Source organism: Eptatretus burgeri, unplaced genomic scaffold, assembly GCF_056783735.1.
Source record: "Eptatretus burgeri isolate ZD-2024b unplaced genomic scaffold, Ebu_testis_v1 Ebu_testis_scaffold_3163, whole genome shotgun sequence".
In the NCBI taxonomy this organism is placed as follows: domain Eukaryota; kingdom Metazoa; phylum Chordata; class Myxini; order Myxiniformes; family Myxinidae; genus Eptatretus; species Eptatretus burgeri.
Window position 1 is genome coordinate 39,852 of NW_028225111.1, and position 27,105 is coordinate 66,956.

At 44.8% G+C, this 27,105-nt stretch overlaps 1 protein-coding gene and 1 long non-coding RNA gene across 9 annotated transcripts in view; one reads left to right on the forward strand and one right to left on the reverse strand.

Moving 5' to 3' along the window:
* The window catches only part of LOC147006577 (kinesin-like protein KIF27), a 60,663-nt gene extending 38,464 nt beyond the window's left edge, over window positions 1-22,199 (forward strand). For 5 of the 8 annotated variants that reach the window (XM_085868478.1, XM_085868479.1, XM_085868483.1 and 2 more), the window contains 4 exons: window positions 2,775-2,949; window positions 3,915-4,044; window positions 7,608-7,816; window positions 17,010-17,146. In XM_085868478.1, the coding sequence (XP_085724604.1) occupies window positions 2,775-2,949; window positions 3,915-4,044; window positions 7,608-7,802 (500 nt within the window). In that variant the 3' untranslated portion in view covers window positions 7,803-7,816; window positions 17,010-17,146. Of the gene's footprint in view, window positions 1-2,774; window positions 2,950-3,914; window positions 4,045-7,607; window positions 7,817-17,009; window positions 17,147-18,983; window positions 19,126-20,740 lie in introns of those variants that run through there. The other 3 variants (XR_015054740.1, XR_015054739.1, XM_085868482.1) reach the window with 3 other exon arrangements.
* LOC147006578 (uncharacterized) lies at window positions 162-14,769 on the reverse strand. The gene is made up of 2 exons (XR_015054741.1): window positions 13,823-14,769; window positions 162-986 (listed from the first exon to the last, which is right to left on the reverse strand). It is a non-coding gene; the product is annotated as an uncharacterized LOC147006578 (long non-coding RNA).
* Window positions 22,200-27,105: the final 4,906 nt, after the last annotated feature.

The window sequence follows — 27,105 nt, forward strand, 5'->3', positions numbered from 1 at the left end:
TCCCCGCTAAAGCAGGGGTTAGCCTTGCGGGCCCCATGACAATCTTCTCCACTTTACCCTGTTTTCTGCATCTCCCCTTCTTAATCCCCTTGCCCACATTTCCTCTTCCACCACATTTAGCCATTCAAAAAGAAAAGGAAAAGACCACGGTACACACCGGGAAAAGAAAAGGTCTTGTGATAGAATTTATTTTACATTTTTATAATATTGGATAACAGAAGAGAAACATGATCGAGGTTGATAATCACAGTAAAAGCGAATATAAGGCCAAAGGTACAGCCAGCACGTGACATAGCAACTGGCCATGAAATAGTTGGAAACAATGATCCATATTGGTCAATGATACAACTGGAGTGGCAAACAAGGACATATCAAAGCATTTGAGAGGATATCCTGACAAGACATGAGCATGACTTGAATGCTGGCATGAAAAGTGTGCAATCGTACAAAGGAGATATCAAAGGAAAGGAAAGAAAGGTTCACATGTGAGAGTATCATTCTCCTGTGTGTGCCAAGTATATTGGGGCAAAAGAGGCTCCAATATCATGAGGTAGAGGAAGGAGCACACAAGATTCTAAATGTGATGAGGTCACTTTGCTGGGATTACTTCTTGAATTCTGGTTTCACTCAAAAGCATTGAAATGTTGTGAGGTGACCTTGAAAAGATGAGAGTTTCTCAAGGAATGCATGAGACCTTGGGTCGTTTGGGTTGGACAAAAGTAGAACAGGGCAGTACAGTAAAAGCAAGGCCAGATGTAACCTTGCATTAAATTGAGAATCCACTGACCTTCTGTCAGTGGGTAGGAATGTGTCTCTCCACATTCCTATGTGAGAGGAATATGCCTCTCTGTGAAAGAGAAGCGTGTTGGATAGGACTGGACCACGTTTCCCGAGGAATGAAGCACTAATACCATCAGGACCATTTGTAGAAGGCATTTGAGCTGGCTGGGAAACCACTCCACAATGGCAGGGCAGAAGTCCACATGCTGAAAGGAATAATCAGGAATGGGTGGGAACAGGAAGGGACAGATTTTGGACTTTGGCCTTTTAATTGAAAATAAGAGGTCCGTCTTAAGAGTAACGGGACTGAGCCTGCTGTGTGCTCCACTTACACAACTTGAATGAACGAGTTGCGTCACAGTCTTTCGCAACATTCCAGCAATATATATGATTGGTGATGGTTGACTGCACTCGTGTGATTTTGTACAAGTCATGCTTTACACGTTGTCTCGTCTGAGTTGTCGTGCTATGAGTTGAAAGCAGAGAGCCAATCTGAAATTTCTTGCCAAGCTTGGCAAAACACCTTCCGAATCCTTTACAATTCTGCAGCAAGTCTACGGGGAAGAAATGATGTCACGTACATGGCATTTGAATGGCACACGAGGTTCAAAGAGAGACGGAAGGAGGTTGAAGATGATCCACGGTCTGGAAGACCTTCAACGAGCAGAACGGCGGACATCATCGAGCGTGTGAAGCAGATGGTGCGTGCAGATCATTGACTTCTAGTGCGGATGATTGCTGAGGAACTTTCCATCAACAAAGACACTGTCTGGAGCATCATCACTGAAAATCTCGAAATGCGCAAGGTGTGTGGAAAGATGGTCCCCAAGCTGTTGTCCGAGGACCAGAAACAGCAGAGTCACTGTCTGTCAAGACATTATCGAGCGCCTTGAGGACGATCTCGACCTGCTTGGGAGAGTCATTACTGGCGATGAATCATGGATATTAAAATATGATCCCGAGACCAAACGGCAGAGTCATCAGTGGCAAAGTCCGGCATCACCAAGATCAAAGAAAGCAAGGATGTCGAAGTCGAAGGTCAAGGTCATGCTCATCACGTTTTTGATATCAAGGGCATCGTCCACTTTGAGTTTCTACCACAGGGTCAAACAATGAATCAATGCGTGTGCAAGGAGAACCTCCGGCACCTCATGAGATCAGTCCGGGACAAGAGGAGGGATCTGTGGGAAACAACGCGTGGGTGCTCCACCATGACAACGCCCCTGCTCACAGTGCCTTGAGCATCCAAGAGTTTCTGGTGGAGAGGAACGTGCCAATTCTGGAGCAACCCCCGTATTTGCCAGACTTTGCCCCTTGTGATTTTTTCCTATTCCCCAAACTCAAGGGGGTGATGAAGGGGACCCAATTTCCTGACGTGGAGGTCATTAAAAGGGCCGTGACAAGGGAGCTCCGGAGGATTCCAGAAGAATCCTCCGGGGGTGTATCGAAGCATGGAAGAAGAGGATGGACAAGTGTCTGAGACTGGAGGGAAACTATTTTGAAGGGACAAGCTGTGATTTCAATATATTTTTTTGGAATAAAATTTCTGTGAAGTCAGTCCCATTACTTTTCAGATGGACCTCGTATAGTTATTGAGCAATGCCCAGCAGGACTCCTTCCTTTAGGAAGAAGGAAAGGAGGGAATGAAATTAGAATGTGGACCAGACACTGACTGGCTCTTACCAGCCTTTTGCGGATAGTGAGAGGCTGGAGAATTTGGATCACAGATGAGCCTGATTGCCTGATGTTGGGTCCTGGCTCTTGGTATGACAGCCATACAATGGTTCCAAGCTTTGCAGAGAGAGAGCCTGTAGGGTGCCATCAGATGAGTTTCCCTGCACGCGAAGAATTGATGGTGTCGATATTTTCAATTTTCATCCTCCACATTCCGAATTTTGCACACACCTTATAATCTTCACCATTTAATTTTTTTTTTTTTTACATCTAATGAACATGACAATTCTTAATGTATATATTGTGTCACTGTTCCACAGGAACTGAGTGGAAATTGTTGAAAAAGAGCTTCAAGGAGTTCAAAAAGACATCCACCAGCCAAAATGTTCTTGTTTACGAAGGAAACGAGTGTTGTGGAAAGAGTTCCATCCTGGGACATATTTCCAAGATTTTAGAACAAAAGACCAAGAAGAAAAAAAAATACAAGAATCACAGGTGTGTTTTACAGATAATTAGCCTGTCATTGAAATCACAACAGGACTTTGTGGATGTGAGATCATTGATTATGCCATAATGGGTTCCAGGTGCCTTAATGTGTGATGCTGGTTCGAGAACTAATCCTGACATCTCATTAAAGTAGTTTCCCAGACCAGATTCATCGTATTACACTGTTTATTTCCTTTTAAACGTTTCTGGTCATGTTATTGTCCAATTTTCCATGTCAAACCAAATGAAGTTGCATTGAATTGTCGAATTTGTGTCCTTGTTAAAGTAGGGCCTACTCACCTGGGGCTTGGATTATGGGCATGTTGCTTCTGTTTCTGCTTCGATTCCCCCCCCACCAATGCTTCATTTTCATCCCTTTCTCCCAAGTATTATCATTCCTGATCCCTCAGTTTGATCTTTCCCCCATTCTCACTCCAAAAACTACAAAGAACAAAAGCTCTTCTTCACTCCAAAAAAAACCCAAACACAAACTCAATCTGCCATGCCTGGTTCTTCCTTCATTCTTCATCCCTTTTCTTTTCAACATCCCCATGCTGAATCTTAATTTAGTAAAATGTTTCTTCCTTTAAAAGCTCTTCATAACATTTTTAAAACGCTGAAAATGCATTTTAATATTGCTCTCTCCTGACTACTCCTTCAAGAATAACCGAAGCATTCTTCTTCTTCTTCTTCATCATGTCTTCCTCTTTTTCACAAAGCTTATTTCTCAAAAACTTTTCACTCCAAAATACCTTTTCCTGCTGAGGAAACCATTTCGTTCTTGTCGGCGCATTTAACTCTGCTGTGACTACAGAATCAAAGCCCGTGTTGTTTGTTTGTCCCTATGAGATTTTCTCAAGTCCTTCTGATGGAAGTGATACTTGTGCAGTCTCCTCCACTAGCCTCAGATATTAAATTTAAGTTATGTGCGCCTTCCCAATTGTTGTTACTATCCTTCTCCTTGGATGAAACAGGATCGTGTCTCTGGAACTCAGTGACAACAAAGAATGTACAATAAAGAAAATGTATAATATGCTGCCAAAAAGAGAAGCAGAATGCCATTCCAGTGAGCCGATTTATATCTGCAGTGCCTTTCATGCCGAGGTAAGGTTCAGACTCTTTGATACTACCCTTTATTTGACCCCATTTGTTCTCACAGCACTGACATTTGAGAAACACATGATTGTAAGCAGAATGCTCGGCAAAAAATATTGCTAATAAACATTTTTTTTAATGCAAAACAATTGCATTTCGAGAAGTTTGAAGTGGAGTGAGAACAGATATGAAGCAAGTAATATATGTTTCGACTAATTGTCCAGAATGTTCTTAGCTCTAAGACTTTCAGAAGTTGGAAATTCCTTATCAAAGAGACAAATGAGAATGGAGGTTTGAAAAGTGGAGAAAGTATGGGATAAAACACAGGTAGGTAGTTACTCTGCTGATGGTTGCTTCTGAAATCATATCGCTTCTGACAACCAACTACTCATCCCACACTATTCTCTCCACAACAACCCCCAACCACTTTCTTTCCATCGTTTCCTTTACTCACTCTCGTCAATACAAAACAAAGACAAAACGCTTCACCCGGTCTTCGCACTCAATGTTGTCCTCATGATATATTTTTTCCTCACTTTTATTGCTTTTCAAACTTCAATTTCCTTGTGACATCTGCATCTCATTGAACACATCACTTTGTGTCAAGATGTGTCGTCATTCACAGTGCCAGTCTGGTATGGAACTCTGGATTTGTGGTGTGTGATGCAAGAAAGATGGTCCAAATGATCTTTGACATTCTCGATTGTCATATGATCTGTCAGATTATTGTCAGGTCAGGCCAAATCAGATCTGTGACTTGCTACAGATATCATGAAAACCTGTACTAACCTGCTTCATGGTTGGGTTTGTGGAAAAACCAGACAAGGGGAAAACCAGAGATGTCACTTTTTTAAATTTCAGGGTTATTGCACCTTCCAATAGTTGGCAACATAAGGTTTCCTCTCACAATATTACTTGAACAAATAACCAGGGGTGTCACATAATTTATACGGAATAAAGTTTCGCCGTGCAATGAAAAAACAAGTGTTGTCAAAGCTGAACAAGTAGAAACCCAGAGTTGTCAGTACTTTACTCCTGGTTATCTCCCTTTCATTCATGTTAACTGTTCCACCATAATATTCAGAGTTGAGAAACTAAAAAATGAAAGGTTGTAAAACTTTCACAGCATAAACTCTGAGCACTAAATGGCCTATTTGGTTTTATCATGGGCTCCGTAGTTGGTGCATGTCGTGGTTCAAGCCTGGTCAAACCTTTATTGTGACTTTTATGGGACCCACGCCGTGGCTTAATGGTTAGCGCGTCTGAGTACCCATCCTCATTCGATGTACCCACCGCCTAATCAACCTGCTTAGGTATATGAGGGAGTCACATGAGGTTACTTCGGCTGTCGCGGGGGTGGTTTATCCTTGGTTTCCTCCCGGGTTTCCATCATATTAAGTAGTACGGAGTAAGAAATGGAGAATCCGTCATCATACAAGCGAAATACCCTTGAGTATGGCGTTGAACACCAATCAAACAAAAAAATAATGACCGTTTAATGTTGAAAAAAATAATCTGTGATCACCAAAGTCATGTAATGTATGCTAATAACCAACAAGCATGAATTTGCTACACATCCTGGGTGAAAATTGCTTGGCAATTATTAAACAAGGGAATAACCAGTGATGTCAGTTTGCAACATTGATTCGTTCTTTGCTCTTTAATTCAATAACACAGAAGCTTGGCAAATGCTACATGCTTAATTTGATCGGCCAATGATCACTCTTCCTTTTACTGGAAAATAAATCTATATGACAGTTATTAAACAGTCCACCAAAGTCTTGAAACTTTGTTTTTCAGTTTCTTCAAAATTGACTTATCCTGACATCTCTGGTTTTCCCCTTGTGGTCTTCATATATATATATATATATATATATATATATATATATATATATATATATATATATATATATATATATATATATATATATGTATATGTATATATGTATATGTATATATATATATATATATATATATATATATATATATATATGTATATGTATATATGTATATGTATATATATATATATATCTCGTTACGGGTCTGGAAACCATTTGCATTCAACATACAGATGTCCCAAATGTCAGTTATGTCATTAAATACATGTGTAGTCAGATCCCCTTTTGTCTGGTGGGAGAATCAAAGGCGTGCGTTGCGATTTCTTTTAGTTAGGTTATTACATCTAACAAATGGAGGGGAGCACTCGGTAGAGTGCAAAACCTCTGCCGCCAATACTGCTGGGTCACTTAAGTGAACCTGATATCCTATTCATTGTACGTCAAAACGGATCAGACTCTACTGAACCACGATTGAATAAACGAAACTCGATCGACGCGCATGTAGAAATCCCAAAAAAAAATTCAAATATTTTTCAAATATAATCGATTTTTTTTTGAAAAATAAGTGGCAAAATTTTTTTTTTCTCTCTAACAAATGTATTTTTTTTTTGGTTGGAAATCACTTAAAACATGTAGAAATGCAAAAACAAAAATTCAAATATTTTTTCAAAATGGCCGCCATAGTGGCCATATTGGACTTTTCACCAAGTCCAAAATTTAATGGCATGATCCTTGGACCATACCTCATCCCCCCACAAAGTTTCGTCAAAATATGTCCAGGAGTTTTTCCGTAATACTGTTCACAAACAAACAAACAAACACAGGCGTGAAAACAGTAACCTCCGTCCATCTTCGATGGCGGAGGTTAATCATCCCATCTGCATGACCCCTCGGCCCATTACGATCCATGGTACCATCGCACTTGCAGCCCTCGGTTCGCGGGCCACAGCGCACCTTTGCCTGAGACAGATTCCTGAGGATGTTTGAGGCAGTTTCACCACCACAATCTTTCTCGAACACGTGTGGAGGGGAGGGTCATATTTCTCCAAACAAGGCCGAAACCCCGCCCCGGAAAGGTATGCCGTGGGACACTGTCCAATCAAAGGCGGACAGCGAGGTGTGTTTACCAAGGCCCCTCCCCGCTGAGGGAGGTCTATAAAAATCTCCGAGCACTCTCTTAGAGCAGAGTTTTGGTGGGTTTTTGCTGTTACGAAGTGGTGGCAACAGTGGTTGTTACGAGGGCTGTCACGAGGGTTGAGCAGAAGGTCGTGAAGGCAGCGAACGTGTCTCTGCTGGCCCTCTCCAAGGAAGGAAAGAGCGACCCCGACCCCCCCTCCGTGGACCCCGGCCATTCACTACCCGAGCTCCGCCACGAACCTTGAGTCACACATGTGCGACTGGGGACCAAACCAGTGACCATTTTCAGGTGCCACAGCATGGAGTACCCCCTTTCTCTGACGGCCAGGTACCCATCCGAACTCTGACCCCCAGCTTGTCTCTCTCCTCGGCTGCGAAGACTTCATGATATGTTTATAGTTGGGTCAAGAATGAAACTCAGACTGCAGAACCCTGTCTGCTCTCAGGATGCTCATGAAGAAAGGATTTCAAAGCATTTTATACTTGTCAATCGTCATGTTTATTATTTTGTTAAAATCAGCACAGTGTGTTTTATTTTGCTTCTTGTGTTGCTTCCAAAAAACTCACTTAACAGTACCTTATGTTTTGTCCTTTTAGGTTTTGAAAGGACCAGTGGTGTTCTTGATCGACAATGCACACAATATGGATGACTTGTCAGCCAAGTCTTTGCAATTATTTTTGCCTTCTCTTCAACGGAATGTCCTTCTGATCATGGCAAAGCGAACCTTTGAGTCCAACAACGCTGTTAACAGTTTTTTCGAAGGACCATCAGTGGTGAAAGTGAATATGTAGAGTGAAATCAACATGTAAGTAATCTCCTCAAGTTACGAATAGGTAATTTTAAATGCAGTGGGGATAGAAGAGTGGGGTGTGGGGTCACATCTTTTATTTATACATTTCCCAAAGGCATTCTGCCAATTGAATATACTCGTACGTGCCGGTTAAAAAAAGAAAAAAAGAAAAAAATAAAATTAATAAATAAATATTCAAACCGCGAGCCACAAACAACAACGACACAGGCCGTTTCTTCGCTCTCGCGTGCCCGTACGTGCGTGGCCCGGAAGTTCGCATATTATTCGCAGTTACGATTATTCGCAAGTTAGTTTTAATACCCAATTATTCAATTAGCGCCAACGTATTTTACGTTTTCGCAATGTCGTGGCAAGGAAAAACAAAAAGAGAAGAGGGAGAAAAAAAATTTACTTCCTGGTTCGGAGCATACCAGCACTCTGATGTTACCGAAATTTATGCACCGTCTAATATGAAAACGATCATAACTTGGGGCATTGTGTTTATCTATAAATGCGCATAAGAAATCGAGAAGTTATTAGAATACACGGTCAATGTGAAAATTGACTTTTCACCAAGTGAAAAGTCCGTACGTTGTAATATGTACGTTGTACGTTGTAAAATTTCACCTTGATATGTTATGTGGCATAAGAATGTTTGTGAACATCATTATCCGGAAGTCCGTACGTTGTAACCCGTAATGGGGAACGCGGCTGAGATTCCCTTCCCCATCGGCCACGCCCACGCAACAACATGTGTTGTCATTGGTTTGGTAAATAAATGGCCATAACTTGGGAAGCACTTGTCCGATTAATATCAAACCTTGAAAAGGCACATCCTCAGGTCCCCAGAAATATATCTGGCAAGTTTCAATTGGATCGGACCAGTGGTTGTCGTGAAACATCAGTCACAGACACACACACACACACACATTGCTGGAATTATAGATAGATTCTGTGTAAAATGACCACTGATGATGATGATGCTGATGTTATTCGAAAATATGCAACGCCATCCAGGAGAAACGGCTGGGAATGTTGATCAAAAGAATGTTTTTTTTTGTAAATTTATAAATTTGATGTTTCAATGTCAGGAAAGAAATTTACAGAAGGTAATGGTGCCAGACATTTGGTTTGTGTGTTGTGTTGCGTTTCTGGACTTGCCAGATAAGATGTTCCTTGATATGTGATGGCAGGACCCATGTATTGTTATGAATCTGGCATCCATGAGCACACAACATTCAGGTCCTTATAGAACAGTTATATTGGTAAGTGTGTGTTTATATTTAGGGCCCCCTACCTGTGTCTAACGGGAATTACATGTTTGCGCTGTGGAGTTTCGTTTACAACAAATCTCCTTCACATCACTTCACACACCGACGCCATTGCCCACGTACGTTCGGCCACGTACGTTCGGCCACGTACGTGGGCGGAGATTTCCATTGTCTCAGACCGGGACTCCACCCAGGAAGGCAGGGGCGTGCCCCTTGTCCAATCACGTCACAGAAGGCGACTTTCCCATGACACGCCGGCCAATGAGGGTTGAGATGGCCACAGAGAGCGACTTTCCCACGGCACCCCAGCCAATGGGGTTGAGATTGCCACAGAGAGTGACTTTTGCATGGCACCCCGGCCAATAGGGTTGAGATTTCCACAGAGAGCGACTTTCCCATGACACCCCATCCAATGAGGGTGGAGAGCGCCTCAGATGGCGATTTTCTGACCCTGGAGAAAAAAGGAATGCCAGGCTGGGAGCGTTGGTGATAAAAGGTTGTGGTGGTCATGGTCGTGGTGGTCATCATCATCGTATTGCGGGTTCGAGTCCCACCGGCTGGTTGGTTTGTCTGGTCCTGGATCATCGTCGCCTCTGATCTTCTCCTTGGTCTTGGTCGATTCGTGCGTGGCCGGTTGGAGAACGCGGTACCTGGTGCTTGGAGCGGCATCGTGTTGTAGGTTTGAGTCCCGCCAAGCCGGATCGTCGAAGACCACACGAGGTGGACAAGTCCAAGCACAGGCTCTGGTCTCCAGCTCTCCTTTCCTCGAGCTGGAAGCCTTCAATTAAGACCCGACGGGGTCCATTTCTGTGTGTATGTGTCTGTGTGTGGGCCCGTCTTCAAGTAGAATTGTATAAGTGCTTTTGTGTAAATTTGCACTTCTTATAGTTGTGATAGCTCTGCTCTTTGTGTGTTCCCTTCCCCCTATTGTAAATAAATACCCCTATTGTTAAATGTTCCAGCTCGTTTCTGTGTTTCTATCATTGGTTTGCCGCACTGCGAACGGGAACGAGTAGGCCTCATTGCTGCTGAAATCGTGCAATCGACCCGGCTGGATTCTGGTACTCTCCGCTCGGGGTACGTCTCGGATCCGGCTCGGTAACGGCCCGGATCGCGCAGATCCTGCCGAGGGTGAATTTCCCGGTAGTTTAGACCACGTGGTATTTTGGTAAATTGAAATTTACCAATTTTAGGGCAACCGACCCAATCCCACGCGGTCGATCTATTGGCGATCTTCGGTCTGATAAGGGACACGTCGGCTCCGAAGTTATCCGGGGTGACGACCTATAAATTCCGGGTGTTCGGTGGAGCCGACTCTACTGCTCCACCTTGCGGTCGTGCTCGCCACCAAAACTCGGCCCCACAACAGTATGTGGCATAATACTGTTCGTGTAATTGGTTTTTGGTTCTTTGGAGCAATGAGAGGACCTACCTCAGCTGTAAGTCCTTGAAAGCAACCAACATGATCTACACTACTGGTCAGGGCAGCAATTTTTCATTTGTGTCCAATTCTCTTAGTTCTGAATGGTAATGATATGCACAAGCTCTTCCAACATGAACATTAAAAATAATATAAAATCTGTGTATCATACAAATTGCTCTTTTGCTATTCTACTCTCCTTTGGAAACGGGATCATGCTTTTGAAGATCACAAACAACACAGAAAGAGTTTTGAAGAAGATGTACGACATGCTGCAGAAGAGAGAAGAAGAGCAATGCTCGAGTCAGCCGTTGGATATTTGGCACGCTCTTCAGGCCAAGATGAGGTTCAAAGTCTTTGTTATTAATTTTAATCAGCCTGGTTGGTGTTGGTTTAAAGGTCCCATGACACTCAAAAGTTTCTGGTTATTGATATATTAACTTGACCTTCCCAGTGAAGAAATCACCCGGTTATTTTTTTTAATCAACAATGGGATAATTAGACCAATATTTCGAACATTTGCAGTGCTTTTCACAACTTGCTATGCCCCGCCCCTCAAAAAAGTTGAGTTCAGCGAACCGCAGGTCACATGACCGTTGACGTCATCTCCAGAACGCGACTCACTCAGAGTCGATTGATTGGACGTCGCGTGCCGAATAAAGAACGAACAAATGCATTGTGCACATTTGTTTGCTATCTCACTGATCATCTTAATTCCTGTGATTGTTTCGCGAAAAAAAATTCTGCTTCTGAGCCGTGTATGCACAGCAATCACAAGGCAATTATTTATCCCTTTACTACCTTGTTGTAGTCGTGTACAAATCCTATACATGTATGCACAATAAAGGGCTATACCATGTCCACAAAATATAAAATGTGACTGTTCAGGTCAGGTCAGGTATGGGAGCATGTGCCAGAACAGCGCGTCGCTGCGTCCACTTTCCGCCAGTACTCCAGGGGCCTCCGTCTGGCCATCCCCCTGGCAGATGCCAGGCCCATCCCCATCTCCTTGAGATGATGGTCAACCTGTTGCAACCATGAGGAACGTGGTCAGCCCACTGGCCTCCTCCACTCATGAGACTCCCTCGCTGAGAGAATCTGGTGAGCAGGATCAGCGTCAGGAAAACGAGCCACATGTCCATACAGCCGCAACTGACGCTCACGGACTATGCAGGTAACAAATCTCATCCAAGTCTCTCTCAGCAACCGCTCGTTGGACACAAAATCCGACCAGCGATAGCCAAGGATTCTCCGAAGAGACCTGGTACCAAAGGAATTAAGTCTCCGTCTCAGATCCTTGGTCAGAGTCCAAGTCTCACACCCATAGAGCAAGACTGGAAGTACCAAGGACCTGAAGACTCGGACTTTCGTCCTCCCGCACAGGTACCGGCAGCGCCACACCCCATGATCCAGTGACTCCATGACTCCCCAGGCCCGACCCAGACGTCTATTGACCTCTGACTCGCAGCCAGCAGAGACATGAATATCACTGCCAAGGTAAGTGAATCTCTCCACGACCTCAACATCCTCACCACAAACAGACAGGACAGCAGCATCCAAGATGTCACCGAAAGCCTGGATCTTAGTTTTGACCCAAGGCACCCGTAATCCCAACAGCTCCGACTCCTCATTCAGCACCTCGAGGGCCGCCAAAAGGATGTCTAAACTCTCCGCAAAGATGACTGCATCATCTGCAAAATCATGGTCCGAGATCTTGACATTCCCAAACGATGCACCGCAACTTGATCTCTCCGACATCCTCCCGAGAATCCAGTCCATACAAGTGCTGAAAAGTGTGGGGGCAAGTACACATCCCTGACGAACTCCAGTAACAACTGGACATAAGTCAGAGATGGTACCACCACACTTCACAGCACTCTCAGTACCAGAGTAGAGTTCAGACATCAGATCGATCAGTTTTGGTGGCACCCCACGAAGACCAAGAATCCTCCAGAGGACATCCTGATTCACTGAATCGAACGCTTTACAGAGATCAACATAGGCTGCAAGCAGCCCCTGCCGAAACTCTCGTCTGTGTTCGGTGAGGACACGAAGTGCAAGGATACGGTCAATCGTTGACCTCTTTGGTGTAAAGCCTGACTGCTCTGGACGCTGGTGCTAAAGCCGATGGTGGCGAACCCTATCAAGAATTATCCGAGCAAAGACCTTGCCCGGCACTGAGAGCAGCGTCACCCCTCGGTAGTTGTTGCAGTCTTGGCGATCACCCTTCCCTTTCCAGAGAGGGACAACAAGGCCCCTCTTCCAGTCAGTTGGGATGATGCCTGTGTTCCAGGCAGAGCACAAAACTGCATGCAACGACACGAGTGCAGCATTTCCACCAGCCTTGAGAAGTTCGGCATGGATGCCACAGATCCCTGGAGCTTTGCCCCGTTTCAACTGGTTCACCGCAGCCCGTGTTTCCACAAGCGAAGGTGGACCACAGTTGATTCGAGGGTCAGCAACAGGGATTGTAACACCCTTGACGTCCAACTCGACAGCTGGGGGATCAGCCTGGTACAACCGCTCAAAGTAACCGGCCCAGCGGGCCTTCACTTCAGACTCCTCTGTCAAGAGCCTACCACTCTCTGCTCGAACTGCAGCGCTCCAAGGGATGGGCTTGGATGAACGTAATGCGCGAATTCCCCTGTAAGCGGGACGAGAATCACCTGTCCACAGATGATGCTCTACCCCCTCACAGATTCCTCACACATAGGCCTCCTTGTCCACCCTCAGTGCACGTACAGTTTTACTCCTCAGCTCCCTGAACAGCTCAGCTCTGCCATTCAGCCTGGCCCTGCGACTCTGGTCAATGGTATCCAGTGTCCCTTGAGAGACAAAATTCTTCTTTGCCCTGCGGTGAGCTCCAAGGCATCCACCGGCAACATCAAGGATGGTGGTCTTGAAGGTGCTCCACAACTCTTCAGGACCCCCCAAAGCACCCAGACCCCCCAAGTGTCCACTCAGCCTGTTCGCATGTGACTGTTGAACCTTTTCATTAAAAAGAAACTTACAGGGACATACAAGTAAAATACTAAAGATTAATATTGCATCATTTCAAGACGCAAGGAGATAATTTTAAAATCAAACAATGTGAAAAACCTGCACCCACATTTTGCAGCTTATTGAATTGTTCGTTGAAACCAGCCTGCTGCGATAGGTACGATGGGAAACGGCATCAGTGGCACAGCCATGCTCCCAGCAATGGTGCAACCAGCAGCTAGCTGTAAGCTGCAAACGAAATAAAAATAATTTACTTTAGTTTAACCCAATTTTGTCTCATGACCCTGAAACCTGATTTGTCATTTTTCCAGTGTCCCTGTGCACAATAACCTGTTATCTTCTGGAGATCAAGTATTATCTTGAATGTCCACAACTCATGACAGATGGGACAGCATTCTTCATGCCCTTGTCTGGTGTACACCATTTTCCAAGCTGGAGAATAAATAAATGGGTAAAGTTAGACAAAGGAAATGAGTAAATTTGATGTTGCAATGTAAGGAAAGACATTTACAGGAGGTCATGGTGTAAGGGCGGAGGAGCTCCTTGTGAGCCAACGGCCATCCATATCTAGTGTCCAACTGTGTCTGCAGACGTCCTCCTGCAGTTGGGTTACTTTTTACTAGGAGGTTGGTGGCAGGATTTGCACTCTGGCCACTGTAAAACCCTTCATTCCGCAAAACACACAAACGCAAAAAAATCTGAAAACCCACTCCGTACCTCCTGTGCAGCTTCCCTTCGCAGGGCAGCTCACCGGATGACAGGATTGGGGCAAAGCCTTCGGGACTCCCAATCTTTGATGAAAGGAGGGAAACCACGGGGTAACCTCCCTGGGTCAGATTGCGGGAGAGTGTGTCGGAGTGGTGCTGAGGTGTCGTCCACCAGACGCAGTCTCCTTGGGTTAACCTGAGGTGGTCCCTTCGGGTGGTTGCCTGGAATGTCCTATCCCGAAGAGAGGATGATCACCTGTCTCTGTTATCATCTGAGCTCAAGCGTTTGGACATCGGTATTGCAGCACTCTCTGAGGTTCGGAGACCGGATTGCGGCGAGATAATGGTGGGTGGTTACACCTTCTATTGGTCTGGTCGCTCTGATGGTTACCATACTCAAGGTGTTGCTGTAGCTGTGTCCAATAAGCTGACCCAATAAGTTGTGTCCAATAAGTTGCCGGTGGATGTCTTGGAACTCACCGCAGGGCAAAGAAGAATTTTGTATCTCAAGGGATATTGGATACCATTGACCAGAGTCGCAGGGCCAAGCTGAATGGCAGAGCTGAGCTGTACAGGGAGCTGAGGCGTAAAACTGTATGTGCACTAAGGGTGGACAAGGAGGCCAATGTGCAAGAAATCTGTGAGGGGGTAGAGCATCACCTGTGGACAGGTGATTCTCATCCCGCTTACAGGGGAATTCGCGCATTGCGTTCATCCAAGCCCATCCCTCGGAGCACTGCAGTTACAGCAGGGAGTGGTAGGCTCTTAACAGAGGAGTCTGAAGTGGAGGCCCGCTGGGCCGGTTACTTTGAGCGGTTGTACCAGGCTGATCCCCCAGCTGTCGAGTTGGACGTCAATGGTGTTACAATCCCTGTTGCTGACCCTCCAATCAATTGTGGTCCACCTTCGCATGTGCAAACACGGGCTGCGGTGAACTGGTTGAAACAGGGTAAAGCTCCAGGGATCTGTGGCATCCATGCTGAACTTCTCAAGGCTGGTGGAAATGCTGCACTCATGTCATTGCATGCAGTTTTGTGCTCTGCCTGGAACACAGGCATCATCCCAACTGATTGGAAGAGGGGCCTTGTTGTCCCTCTCTGGAAAGGGAAGGGTGATCGCCAAGACTGCAACAACTACCGAGGGGTGACGCTGCTCTCAGTGCCGGGCAAGGTCTTTGCTCGGATAATTCTTGATAGGGTTCGCCACCACCTGCTTGAGCACCAGCGTCCAGAGCAGTCAGGCTTTACACCAAAGAGGTCAACGATTGACCGTATCCTTGCTCTTCGTGTCCTCACCGAACGCAGACGAGAGTTTTTCGCAGGGACTGCTTGCAGCCGATGTTGATCTCTGTAAAGCGTTCGATTCAGTGAATCGGGATGCCCTCTGGAGGATTCTTGGTCTTCGTGGGGTGCCACCAAAACTGATCGATCTGATATCTGAACTCTACTCTGGTGCTGAGAGTGCTGTGAAATGTGGTGGTACCATCTCTGACTTATTTCCAGTTGCTACTGGAGTTCGTCAAGGGTGTATACTGGCCCCCACACTTTTCAGCACTTGTATGGACTGGATTTTAGGGAGGATGTTGGAAAGATCAAGCTGCGGTGCATCGTTTGGGAATGTCAAGATCTTGGACCTTGATTTCGCAGATGATGCAGGCATCTTTGCGGAGACTTTAGATATCCTTTTGGGGGCCCTCGAGGTGCTGAATGAGGAGTCGGAGCCGCTGGGATTACAGCTTTCTTGGGTCAAAACTAAGATTCAGGCTTTCAATGACATCTTGGATGCTGCTGTCCTGTCTGTGTCTGTTTGTGGTGAGGATGTTTAGGTCGTCGAGAGATTCACTTACCTTGGCAGTATTATTCATGTCTCTGCTGGCTGTGAGTCAGAGGTCAATAGACGTCTGGGTCGGGCCTGGGGAGTCATGGATTCACTGGATCATGGGGTGTGGCGCTGCCGGTACCTGTGCGGGAGGACGAATCCGAGTCTTCAGGTCCTTGGTGCTTCCAGTCTTGCTCTATGGATGCGAGACTTGGACTCTGACCAAGGATCTGAGACGGAGACTTAATTCATTTGGTACCAGGTCTCTTCGGAGAATCCTTGGCTATCGCTGGTCAGATTTTGTGTCCAACGAGCGGTTGCTGAGAGAGACTCGGATGAAATTTGTTACATGCATGGTCCGTGAGTGTCAGTTGCGGCTGTATGGACATGTGGCTCGTTTTCCTGACGCTGATCCTGCTCACCAGATTCTCTCAGCGAGGGAGTCTCGTGAGTGGAGGTGGCCAATGGGCCGACCACGTGCCTCGTGGTTGCAGCAGGTTAACCAGCATCTCAAGGAGATGGGGATGGGCCTGGCATCTGCACCGGGGAAGGCCAGACGGAGGCCCCTGGAGTACCGGCGGAAAGTGGACGCAGCGACTCGCTGTTCTGGCACATGCTCCCATACCTGACTTGACCTGATTGGTGCAGAGACATTTGGTTTGTGTGTGTTGTGTTGCGTTTCTGGGCTTGCCAGATAAGAAGTTCCTTGATGTGTGATGGTAGGACCCTCGTATGTGGCATAATACTGTCAGTGTAATTAGTTTTTGGTCCTTTGGAGCAATGAGAGAACCTACCTCAGTTGTAATTCCTTGAAGGGAACCGACATGATCTGCACTGCTGGTCGGGGCAGAAATTTATCATTTGTGTCCAAGTCTCTTCGTTCTGAATTGTGATTATTTGCACAAGCTCCTCCAATACCAACATTAAAATTATGCAAAATCTGTTTGTCATACAAAGTGTTTTGTTACTATTTTTCTCTCCTTGGGAAACAGGATCATGTTTTTGAAGATCACCAACAACACAGAAAGAGGATTGAAAAGATGTACGAAGTACTGCGGAAGAGAGAGAAGAAGAACGATGCTCCAGTCAGCCGTTGGATATTTGACGCGCTCTTCAGGCTAACATGAGGTTCAAACTCTTCGATATTAACTTTAATTTCACCTGATTCGTTCTCACTACACTGAAGTTTTGTTCGCATGTGTTATTGGATGCATAATACTTGGTAAATAGTTTCTGATGTTCTTCAGGCAACAAGTATGTGATCACCTCGAGATATGAATCGGTAATTATAAATAGAGTAGGGATGAAGGGAGGGGTGAGAGGGAGGAGAAGGAGTGTCATGTCTTTTGTTTTCGCATTGCTATCTATATTGTTACGTTTATTATCCCCACGCTTTTTGAACAAAAACCAGGGGATATTATAATCAGCTCTGTCTGTCCGTCCATCCGTCACACTATTTCCTCCTCAATGGAGTTTTTTTTTACCTTTGCTTATATTACAGTTTGTCCAGATCTTCAAAATAAGAAAGAGCAATCAGAGATTGCAGACCCTCGTGAGGAATTGTTTTGTGTGGTGTTTGTGTACTGGTGTTTGAAACAATAACAGACAAAACTAGAGGGGGAGCACTCGGCAGAGTGCAAAACCTCCTCCACCAATACTGCTTGGTCACTCAAGTGAACCTGATATCCTATTCATTCAATTTGATGTCAACAGTGCTCACAGAGTTATAGTTTGCAACTTTCCCTTTTACTTTTAACTTTTACATACTCAATTCATTCGGCATAACTCGATTCCTTGAGACAGAAATTGATTTTACGTGGGTATATCCACCTGAAGTTCCAAAATCAGCAGCAATTATAATTCTGGCATGTTTTTTGTTGGAAATCACTTATAGCATGAAGCAATGCAAAAAAAAGAATCGAAATTTTGTTGAAAAAAAAGTTGCAAATTTTTTTTTTCTCTAACAATTTTTTTTTTGGGGTGGGGGGGGGGTGTTGGAAATCACTTTAAACATGTAGAAATGCAAAAAAAAAATTCAAATATTTTTTCAAAATGGCCGCCATAGCGGCCATATTGGATTTTGGACTGAGTCCAAAATCTAATGGCCTGATCCTTGGACCATACCTAATCCCCCCACCAAGTTTCGTCGAAATCCGTCGAGGAGTTTTTCCGTAATACTGTTCACAAACAAACAAACAAACAGAAAGGGGTGAAAACAGTAACCTCCGATCTTCGATGGCGGAGGTTAACGAGAACTGCCATTTTATCACTGCTGGGAGTGATGACTGTGTCCCAAGACATGGTCACGTGGAGGCATCGAGAGGCAGAGGAGCGTGAAATCATGTGCTGAACTTGAGAATCCAACTTGAGATTCCACTGGATTTTAATCTCAGTAGACGGAGGGAAGACACAGACTCGAGTGGTGGTTCATTAAGGAGGAAATCTCAGGATGAGAGGGGCCGTTACAGAGTAAACTAATTTGCATCACCTTGCAATTTTTACAGCGCTGCGACATCGCGCTGTTATATAATTGGCTATTCTGTCCTGTGTCTTCTGTCACACTTATTGTTGGGTGTGATGTGGGCGCAGATTTCCGGGTGAATTGTGGGCGGGGTTAATGCGGAAGAGCGATGTTTTTTTGTGCTGAATCGTTTTCTGTGTGACGCCGGAAGTTGATTTTCTGAGCAGGAAGTGATAATCTTCCTGTTCCGTTAGTTGTTGACGCGCGGTGTTGTAATTCAGGATGGAAATATCACAGCTCTTGTGTAGGATAATTACCGTGGGCAGATCTCATGGAAGTGTGGGATAATTACAAGGGTAGATGTTTCTTGTGTGGGGAGGTCTCTCGCGAATGATGGAAATTGTTTTCATGTTCAAGCCACTGGTTTGAGACTCGTCTCATCTCGCCTTGTCTGAAAGATTAAATATAATCAATGTACATCTTCCCAAGTGTTTCTCTCCTTAAGGGAAATGGATCATGTTTCTGAAGATCACCGAAAACAAAGGTAGAGCAATGAAGAAGATGTACGAGATGCTGTGGAAGGGAGAAGAAGAACGATGTTCGAGTCAGCCCTTGGATATTTGGCACGTTCTTCAGGTCAATATGAGGTTCAAACTATTTGATACTTGCTCTCCTTATACCACATAAGGTCTTGTGACTTTGAAATTTCCCAAACACACACTAATGTATGCATATTGTTTGGTAAAAAGTGTTCCTAATTCATGTTCTTTATCCAAATCAATGCACCTGACAAGGGATGAAGGAGAGGGAGAAAAGATGTAAAGCATAAATAAATGTTTGGAATAATGTCGAGTAAATAATGAATACAGGTAAATGTCAAGCTTTCAACAGAAGAGACAAATCTGAATATCAAGTCTCTCACAAGGTTTTCTGAATGCACTTCGGAAGGAAATTATTTGTCTGGTCTTTTTTAACATGCGTTTTGAGACTCATGGAATTGTGGAACGGAGTCCACGGCTGCACCAGAGCTTGATGATGGGAGTTGCAAGTCAAACGGGGTAATGGTCTTCACGGGTGTATTAAAAAAACAAGTAAAAAAGACATAAAATGTCATAGCCCCCATTGTTTGTCATTTTGTTGCATGGAGTTAAAAGACTAGCCCATATTTACGGACAACTAAAATGGCCGCCAGTCTACCAGTTGGTCATCTTTGATCAGATCGCAAAATAAAGTAAGGGGCATGTGTATGCCAAGTCCTGTGCTTGTGCCAAGTTTGAACAAAATCGGACCATGCATATGTGAGAAATGATTGGGGACACATTTAAGTAACAAAATGGCCACCAGTCGGCCATCTTGGATCTCATTGTGAAAAACAAATGACGTGCTTAAGAAAGCCATCATTCATTATCTGTGTGCCAAGTTTGAAAAACATTGGTAAATGCTTGTTCGAGAAATGGTTGAAGACGTGTTCAACATCAGGGGGTTTTTTTGCACAACTAAAATGGCCGCCAGCCGGCCATCTTGGATCAAGAAATGACATGTTTGTGTCCGCCATCATTCATTATCTGTGTGGAAAGTTTGAACAACTTCGGTGAATGCATGTCCAATTCCTTATCCCCGCTTTTTTGCTTTGCGCATGCGGGTTAATGAGTAAAAAAAGAAATGAGAGCGAAGGCAATGGCATGCCATCACAAATCCCTTTGCTTCCCATCAAAGCAAAGTTGAAAGAATGCAAAATTTTCCCCCAGAAATGACCAATATCAAATTTTGGGATTGAAAAAAACCTGTTTTGACCTATGATTTGACCCCTGAAATGAACCGGGGGTCAAATCCCAAAAAATCGTTGCTTATTTCATACATCCCCCAATGTTGATTGGACATGCTGCACCATGTTTCATTGAAAGTTTTTTTTTTTTTAAAGTGCCCGTAATTGCCACATTTGGTATTTGACCGTTTGACGCCACCACAGGGCCTCAGGGCAGGGACAAAATGATACTGCTCTCACTCCTTCTTGCCAAGTGGTGATCATAAATATCAAGTTTGGTGATTTTTCACGTCACCATTTCGGATGAGATAGATGGAGAGACAGATTACAATATCGTCGCAGTTTAAAAAAAAAAACATAAAAACATTGGTGGAGCAACAATTGCTGAAGTCCAGCATTGCTTGACTTTTGAAATTGGAACACAAAAGTCATATTTCATTTTAATATGTTTGTTTACCCTTTTAATGGCTGCCATTTCTTCATGATTTCCTTTGCAGGGCATTGTTCCACTGCTCATGTGCAGGACTTGTTTATACATAACTTTTGTTGAGATCTTGTGAGTATGCAGAGATCTTTGGTAAGTATCACACAGCTTGGTGAGCATGTTCTGGTAAGTATCACATATATGTCATGTGGTAATTATGATGAGTGCTTTTGAATCACGTTTTAGTGTCATGAGTGCATTTTGACTTTTCTCTACAAAATGTTATAATCACATCTTCTTTCACAATGCGAAGCAAATGGACAACTAGTTCAAAGTTACACAGGATTTTGTTCAATATTTCCTATCATATAACCAGCCAGTCAGGCTTCTTCCTCTTGATTGGCTGGCTATCATCTCTTTTTGTGATGACCCCAAGAAAATCTAATTGCACTAAAAAACAAACAAGGAAGTTTTTTTCAATGAAAATCCCAACCATCTATGACTATTAATTTAACCGCTTGTCCAAATTGTTGGCATATGTAACATCATGATCTCTTATTTCTCCTGCAAATTAATATTTTTGGCCATGGGATTTGTCTCAACAAGTGGATATTCCCGACTCATGTGCAAACGTCGACTTGAGTCCCAAATCTGCAATCGGTTGTTCAAATGGTTTTTTTTTCCCCCAGAAAGATCGAAGATCTCTTCGATCTTTCTGGGTTTTGCTTTTCCTCAAAAGCTAAAAGGTGCTGGTGGTGGCACTTCCAGGCTTTGGGACGAGGTTCGATTCCTCGTGGCACCCAGCTTTGTGTCAGGAATTTAATCAAAGAAACATCTTTTTTTTTTTCTTCGATTTAGCTGTTTTGCTGAAATTCCATTATTTAAAAGATGATTGAAGGAAGAGTAAGCTTTAACAAGCTTGAACTGTGGGGTAACGGGACCACTCTTGCTTGCAATCAGCAAAGGAATGAATGAAGGCAAAAAATATGAAAGGGAGGCGGGGAGGAAACGCTGAAACCAACAAAAAAGAGGTTGGGTTCGGAAGGGTTAATGGAGGTAATAACGATCATGAGTCAGGATGATGAATGATATGAGACGTCAGTGCACTGCATGCTTTACGCCCTGGAGGAAAGAGTGGGAAAGAATGGCGTTTGGAAGGTGGTTCGACAAATCAGTTGAGCCGTGCAGTCAGCCTGGATTCTGGAGGTTTAACGAGGATGGGGATATTGGATCAACATTTGCATCCTGGAGCTGCTGGTGAAGGTCAGAGGACACCATTGAGCTGGCACCTCTCTCAGGCCATGCATTTGAGATTGTGAGTGATGCAACTATCTCAGTGATAAATGTAATATCAGCGAAGAAGTGCCTGATTATGGTATATCTCCGAAGGTGAGTCAATAACCATTCAGTGACCATCATCATCGCTGTTCCAAGACTTCATATCTTCAGACAGACATGATTTATAACATGGCTTGTACGATATTTCATCCCTTGCCAGTGTTCTTTTACCTTACATGTCATGGTTTCTTTCACGTCAGGCTCAGCTTGCTGTTCGATGTGATGAGCCGAGACTTCAATCTGCTGGTTACCATATTATTTGTACCCAGGCATGGAAGGTGGTGGCAGAGACTGCATGCAGATTGCAAAATTAGACAACGTCTGTACAATCTGAGAATCGTTGGTTTGTGTTGGTAACAAGAGCATCCGCAGACTTCTTACACGATGCCAGCATTAAATGGATGCCATATGTTTCACAAAGCTCTCACTGCCCAGTGGCACTCACCTCTATAGTTATTAAGTGTCCAGAAAGACTGGTTATGTCTTTCATAAACTACAACATCCCCACGTCCCTTGATCCATGACAGTTTGCTTATAAACCTCATTGATCTGTTGATGATGTTGCATCTCTGGCTTTGGATCCTGTCTTGAAACATCTTGACAAGCAGAACACTTATGTAAGAATGCTATTTGTTGATTATAGCTCTGCATTTAATTCCATTATTCCTTCCAAACTTGTCATGAAACTACAGGCTTGGGTCTCTGCAACTGTGTGTGTACTGGATCCTTGTTTTTCTCACGGGAATGCCACAAGTTGTGAAAGTTGGGAACGCAATTTCATCTCCACTCGTACACCATTCTGGTGCTTCACAAGGCTGTGTATTAAATTGACTGCACTCGTGACCCCCCCCCCCACGTCGTCGCCAGCTGCCCTCGTGACCCCCCCCCTCCATCGTCACTGGCTGCCCTCACGACCCTCCCCCATGCCGTCACGGGCTGCCTTCACGACCCCTCTCCCACGCCGTCGCCGGCTGCCCTCGCGACCTCCCCGCCCCACCCATGCCGTTGCTGGCTGCCCTCGCAACCCCCCCTCCCTCCCCCCATGCCATCGCCGGCTGCCCTCGCGACCTCCCCTCATGACCTGCTGCACTCGCCCCCCCCTCCCTCGTCACCGGCTGCTGAGCTGTCACCGACGGTGTTGTTGCGTTGTGTCGACGAGTGTGCGGCAGGTCCGAGAGCATGTTCACGAAATGAGTTCAAACTGTCACTGAGTCATTAACAAAGCAGCACTCTTTGAAGTGATTCGTCAAATCAATCCTCTGCTCTGGTCACATTAAAAGATTCCTGCTTTGGTTCAACTACTTTTCAGTCTGTGATGGTATCAATGCTCTGCTTCCAACTATATTTAGTTTTCCTGAATGAACATCTGAAAAAAGTAAATATTGCATTGTAAAATGTACATCGTGTCATTGCAGTGAACCTACAGAATGGTCTGGTTATATTGATGGCATTCCATATATATATATATATATATATATATATATATATATATATATATATATATATATATATATATATATATATATATATATATATATATATTGTTACGGTTGTGGAAATTCACAGAACACCATTTAGGCTTCCCAGAGATCAGTTAGGCCAAAAAAAAAAAAATGTTGCATTGGCGTAACCCGCCCGACCCTAAAAATTCCGCCGACCCTACGTTTTTTTTGCTATCGAAAAATTTTGCCGACCCTATTTTATTGCTATTTTTGTTGTTTTGCTATCGTTTTCAAGTATCTTGTTGATTGCGATCGCGATCGCAAAAACCCGGAAGTGTTTCGGACAGGACCCGCCGACAAAAAGGGTGGTACTCGAGCCGGGGGAGATTTTGGGAGGGATTTATTAGGAAAAAAAAAAAAAAAAAAAAAAAAAAAAAGATCCCGACCGACCTACCCTATTTTTCAGTGACCCGTTACGCCAATGCAACATTTTTTTTTTTTTGGCATTATGTCGATAAGTGAGTGTTCAGATTAGATTTCCGCACCGATGTCTCAGGGAATTTTTCGTGTAACCGGGCTGTGATCTTTGAGTCAGCCATTATTCTTTTGCTATCTTTGTTTTGGAACAACCACTACTTCAACAACCACAACCGCTACTTCAACAACCACAACCACCTCTCAACCACACCATCCCCACCACAAAGCAACCACAACATCGCCTCACCTTCATCTCCGTTACGCCGCCATCTTTTCGCCAGCCACGGCAAATCCCACGGATGAGCGGAATCTCCGCCGACAGATGCGGGGGCTGATGATTTCCACAACATCCGCTTTCCTTGGCTGATGATTCCTGCAACGTCCGCGTGGCTGATGATTTCTACCACGTCCGCTCTCTCCGCGTTTCGCGCCGAGATCGGATCAGAATTGCAAAAGGGGCGGAGCCAGCGGGAGGTGGGAGGTGAGAGATCAAACTCACTCACGGACCCCATATAAAGGCGCGCTGAACGCCAAGCAGGCAGTCTGTCGCGGAGCTGCAGAGAGTGGAAGTCTGGAGCTTGGAGCCAGGATTCGAGTCCAGCGGAGGGCAGTCGAAGCTCGGGGCACAGCCAGCATGCTGTGCCGCGCATAACTACGGGTCGTTTTGAGAAAGCCGGAGAGAGGTCGCCAACCAGCGACAGAACGGTCCGAGGTGATCGGGCCTCGGGACGATCCGAGCAGACGCGGAGGAACGAGCGGGTTCTTCGAAAGAGCATCAACTCAGAAAGAGCAAAGGCCCCTTCGTTCCTCTGAGGTGTCGTCGGCTAGGCCCGAACCACCAGGCCGCACGTCGGGGCCTGGGCCAACCAAGTCGCGCGGCGCCAACTGCCGTGTCGACAAAACGTCGAGGGTCGCCCAAGCGAGTCACCACGAGGGTGGCAGGTAACCAGCACGGCCTCTCGGAGCCCTTGTGGTCTCCACATCTCCGTGAACTATTAAAGGCCCATGAGGTCCAGTTCTGCCCCTTTCCTTTCCTGGGGTTTTACTTTGTATGAATGTCGTGGCGCCTTGTCCGTCAAGTAATGAACTGTAAAGTGATTGTGTACATAATAATAGAGCGGTTGTAGTTCTTTGTCTTGCTCGTTCCTGCATTGCTCTATTGACTACATGATTGCATACGTGTTTGATTGCATACGTGTATGACTGCTTACGTGTGTACAAATAAATGTTCTTGTGTGAATGTTGATCTGTTCGTTGCGTCCTTTCCCTCACTTGAGCCGCCGTATTGCGTTCGGGACACTAGCTGGCTTTTAAATAGCCGATAAGATAATCGGGTCCAACGGGGCCTCACGATAATACACCGCTCGGCAAATCGCAAACGGAGCGAGCTGCTTAAGAACGGCTCGTTTATGTGCAGGCTCCGTCGAGGTGTAAATCCCCGTCATTTCTGTCTCCGCGCATACTTATGTAAATCGACAATTCGGCGATCGGATCCTGTCGTGCGTGGACAGAATAGTTGGCCGATTTACGGTGTGATTAAAAACACATCCGTAGCTGGATTTCGGCGTTGATCCGAAAGCTGCGACTCGGTTTACCACGTCCGGTGGGCGCGCGGCTGCGATTCGTTAAAAGCGGTCGCTCACATGCTGGGGTGGTGAGAAACCACAACAATATACTGTATATTAATTATTTCTGCCTTTCATTATCACAATCATAGATAGATCGATATTGAGCAAGTGCCACACAATAAATTTCAGAGTTCAGTGATTGTGAGAGAAAACGCCTTTTTGTCCGAATTTTATTAAAATAAAGACCTTCGGGCAGGGGATCACACTTTACGGTTCAGGGATGCATTGGTCAGGTTTGATGTTGTGGCTGTGGCTGTATGCTAAATTCCAAGCCTGAAGAAGAAGAAGATGGCCACCGTCAGATTCAAAACGATACTCCAACCAATGAAATGATCAGTTACACACCTGCAGACATACACCTGTGAAACATATACTCATCATGTTGAAATGCTGCATGAATAATTATTAATGAGTCGAAAGGAAAGAGAGAAGAAGAAGAAGAGGAGGAAGACGTTAGTTTGCAGGCTTGTTCATTGACGTTTGTTGCAGTGACTTGGATGCTGCTCGTGCTGTGTCAGTGAGTGTCGCTTTCAGTGTTTGCTGAAGTTAAATAAATGTTTGTTGAATCAATTTCCAGACCACGTGCGGTTCGTAACAATATTTAATTGAAACGTGCATTTCATCCTTTTACTATTACTCAACTTTTCATTCTGATTCTTCAAGATCTACAAACATGGCAAACTGTCATCCTGGTGCCGTGAACGAATGATTAATTCCTGCTCGAACCAGCAGAGAGCATTTCATCAGCGGCACAGCCACACTCTCAGTCAACGATCATGTTACTTGCAGCCGAGTGCTCCATCGGAAGAAGAAAGGAAAAAAGAGGAAGAAGAAGTGAGTTGGTCATCTCAGAAAAAAAAAACACAATGTGTGTGTATTTGTTTGTGTGATGTCTTTCCCCATAAAAAAACACGATTTAAGAAGGGTTTTCAAGGCCAATCTTTTCACACGACTGTGTGTTCACTGCATTCTATTTTTTCAGGATAAAAAAATCTCCAAAAATATTTCCCATTCAAGAGTCATTACGTCTCTTCTTTTGGAAATGCAGACGGTGGCTTGCTACCGAATCTCAATGGCGGTGTATGGAATCGTTTTAAAAAATAACAATAAACAAGGTGCAGGAAGGTGAAATTCGCTGCACGTCATTTGTAACGCATGCTGAGTAAAACGAGAATGAAGAAGATATGTGCACACCTGACACTGGGCCGATGCTTCAGGCTTTAGCAAGCTCACGAGGCTGAGTTATTAAATAAATCACCTCAATTTGAGGTGACATCCCCCTTTTCAGCCTCTTTCAGGAGGGGGATCGAGATGGGGTGCACATTCTCACTTCACCCACACGATTCAGGAGTGGGAGTGGTCGGGGGCGTGGTCGTGTCGGCGTGGTCGTGTCGGCGTGGTCGTGTCGTGGCGTGGTCGTGGTCGAATGCTCGTGACATCCCCAAGCAGGAAATCGTTATTTTTGAGGTACACAGTTGGTGGTGAAAACGAACGAGGTTTTACTACTTTACTTCAGGTTTATTTAATTTTACATTATTGCCTTCAAGTGCTTG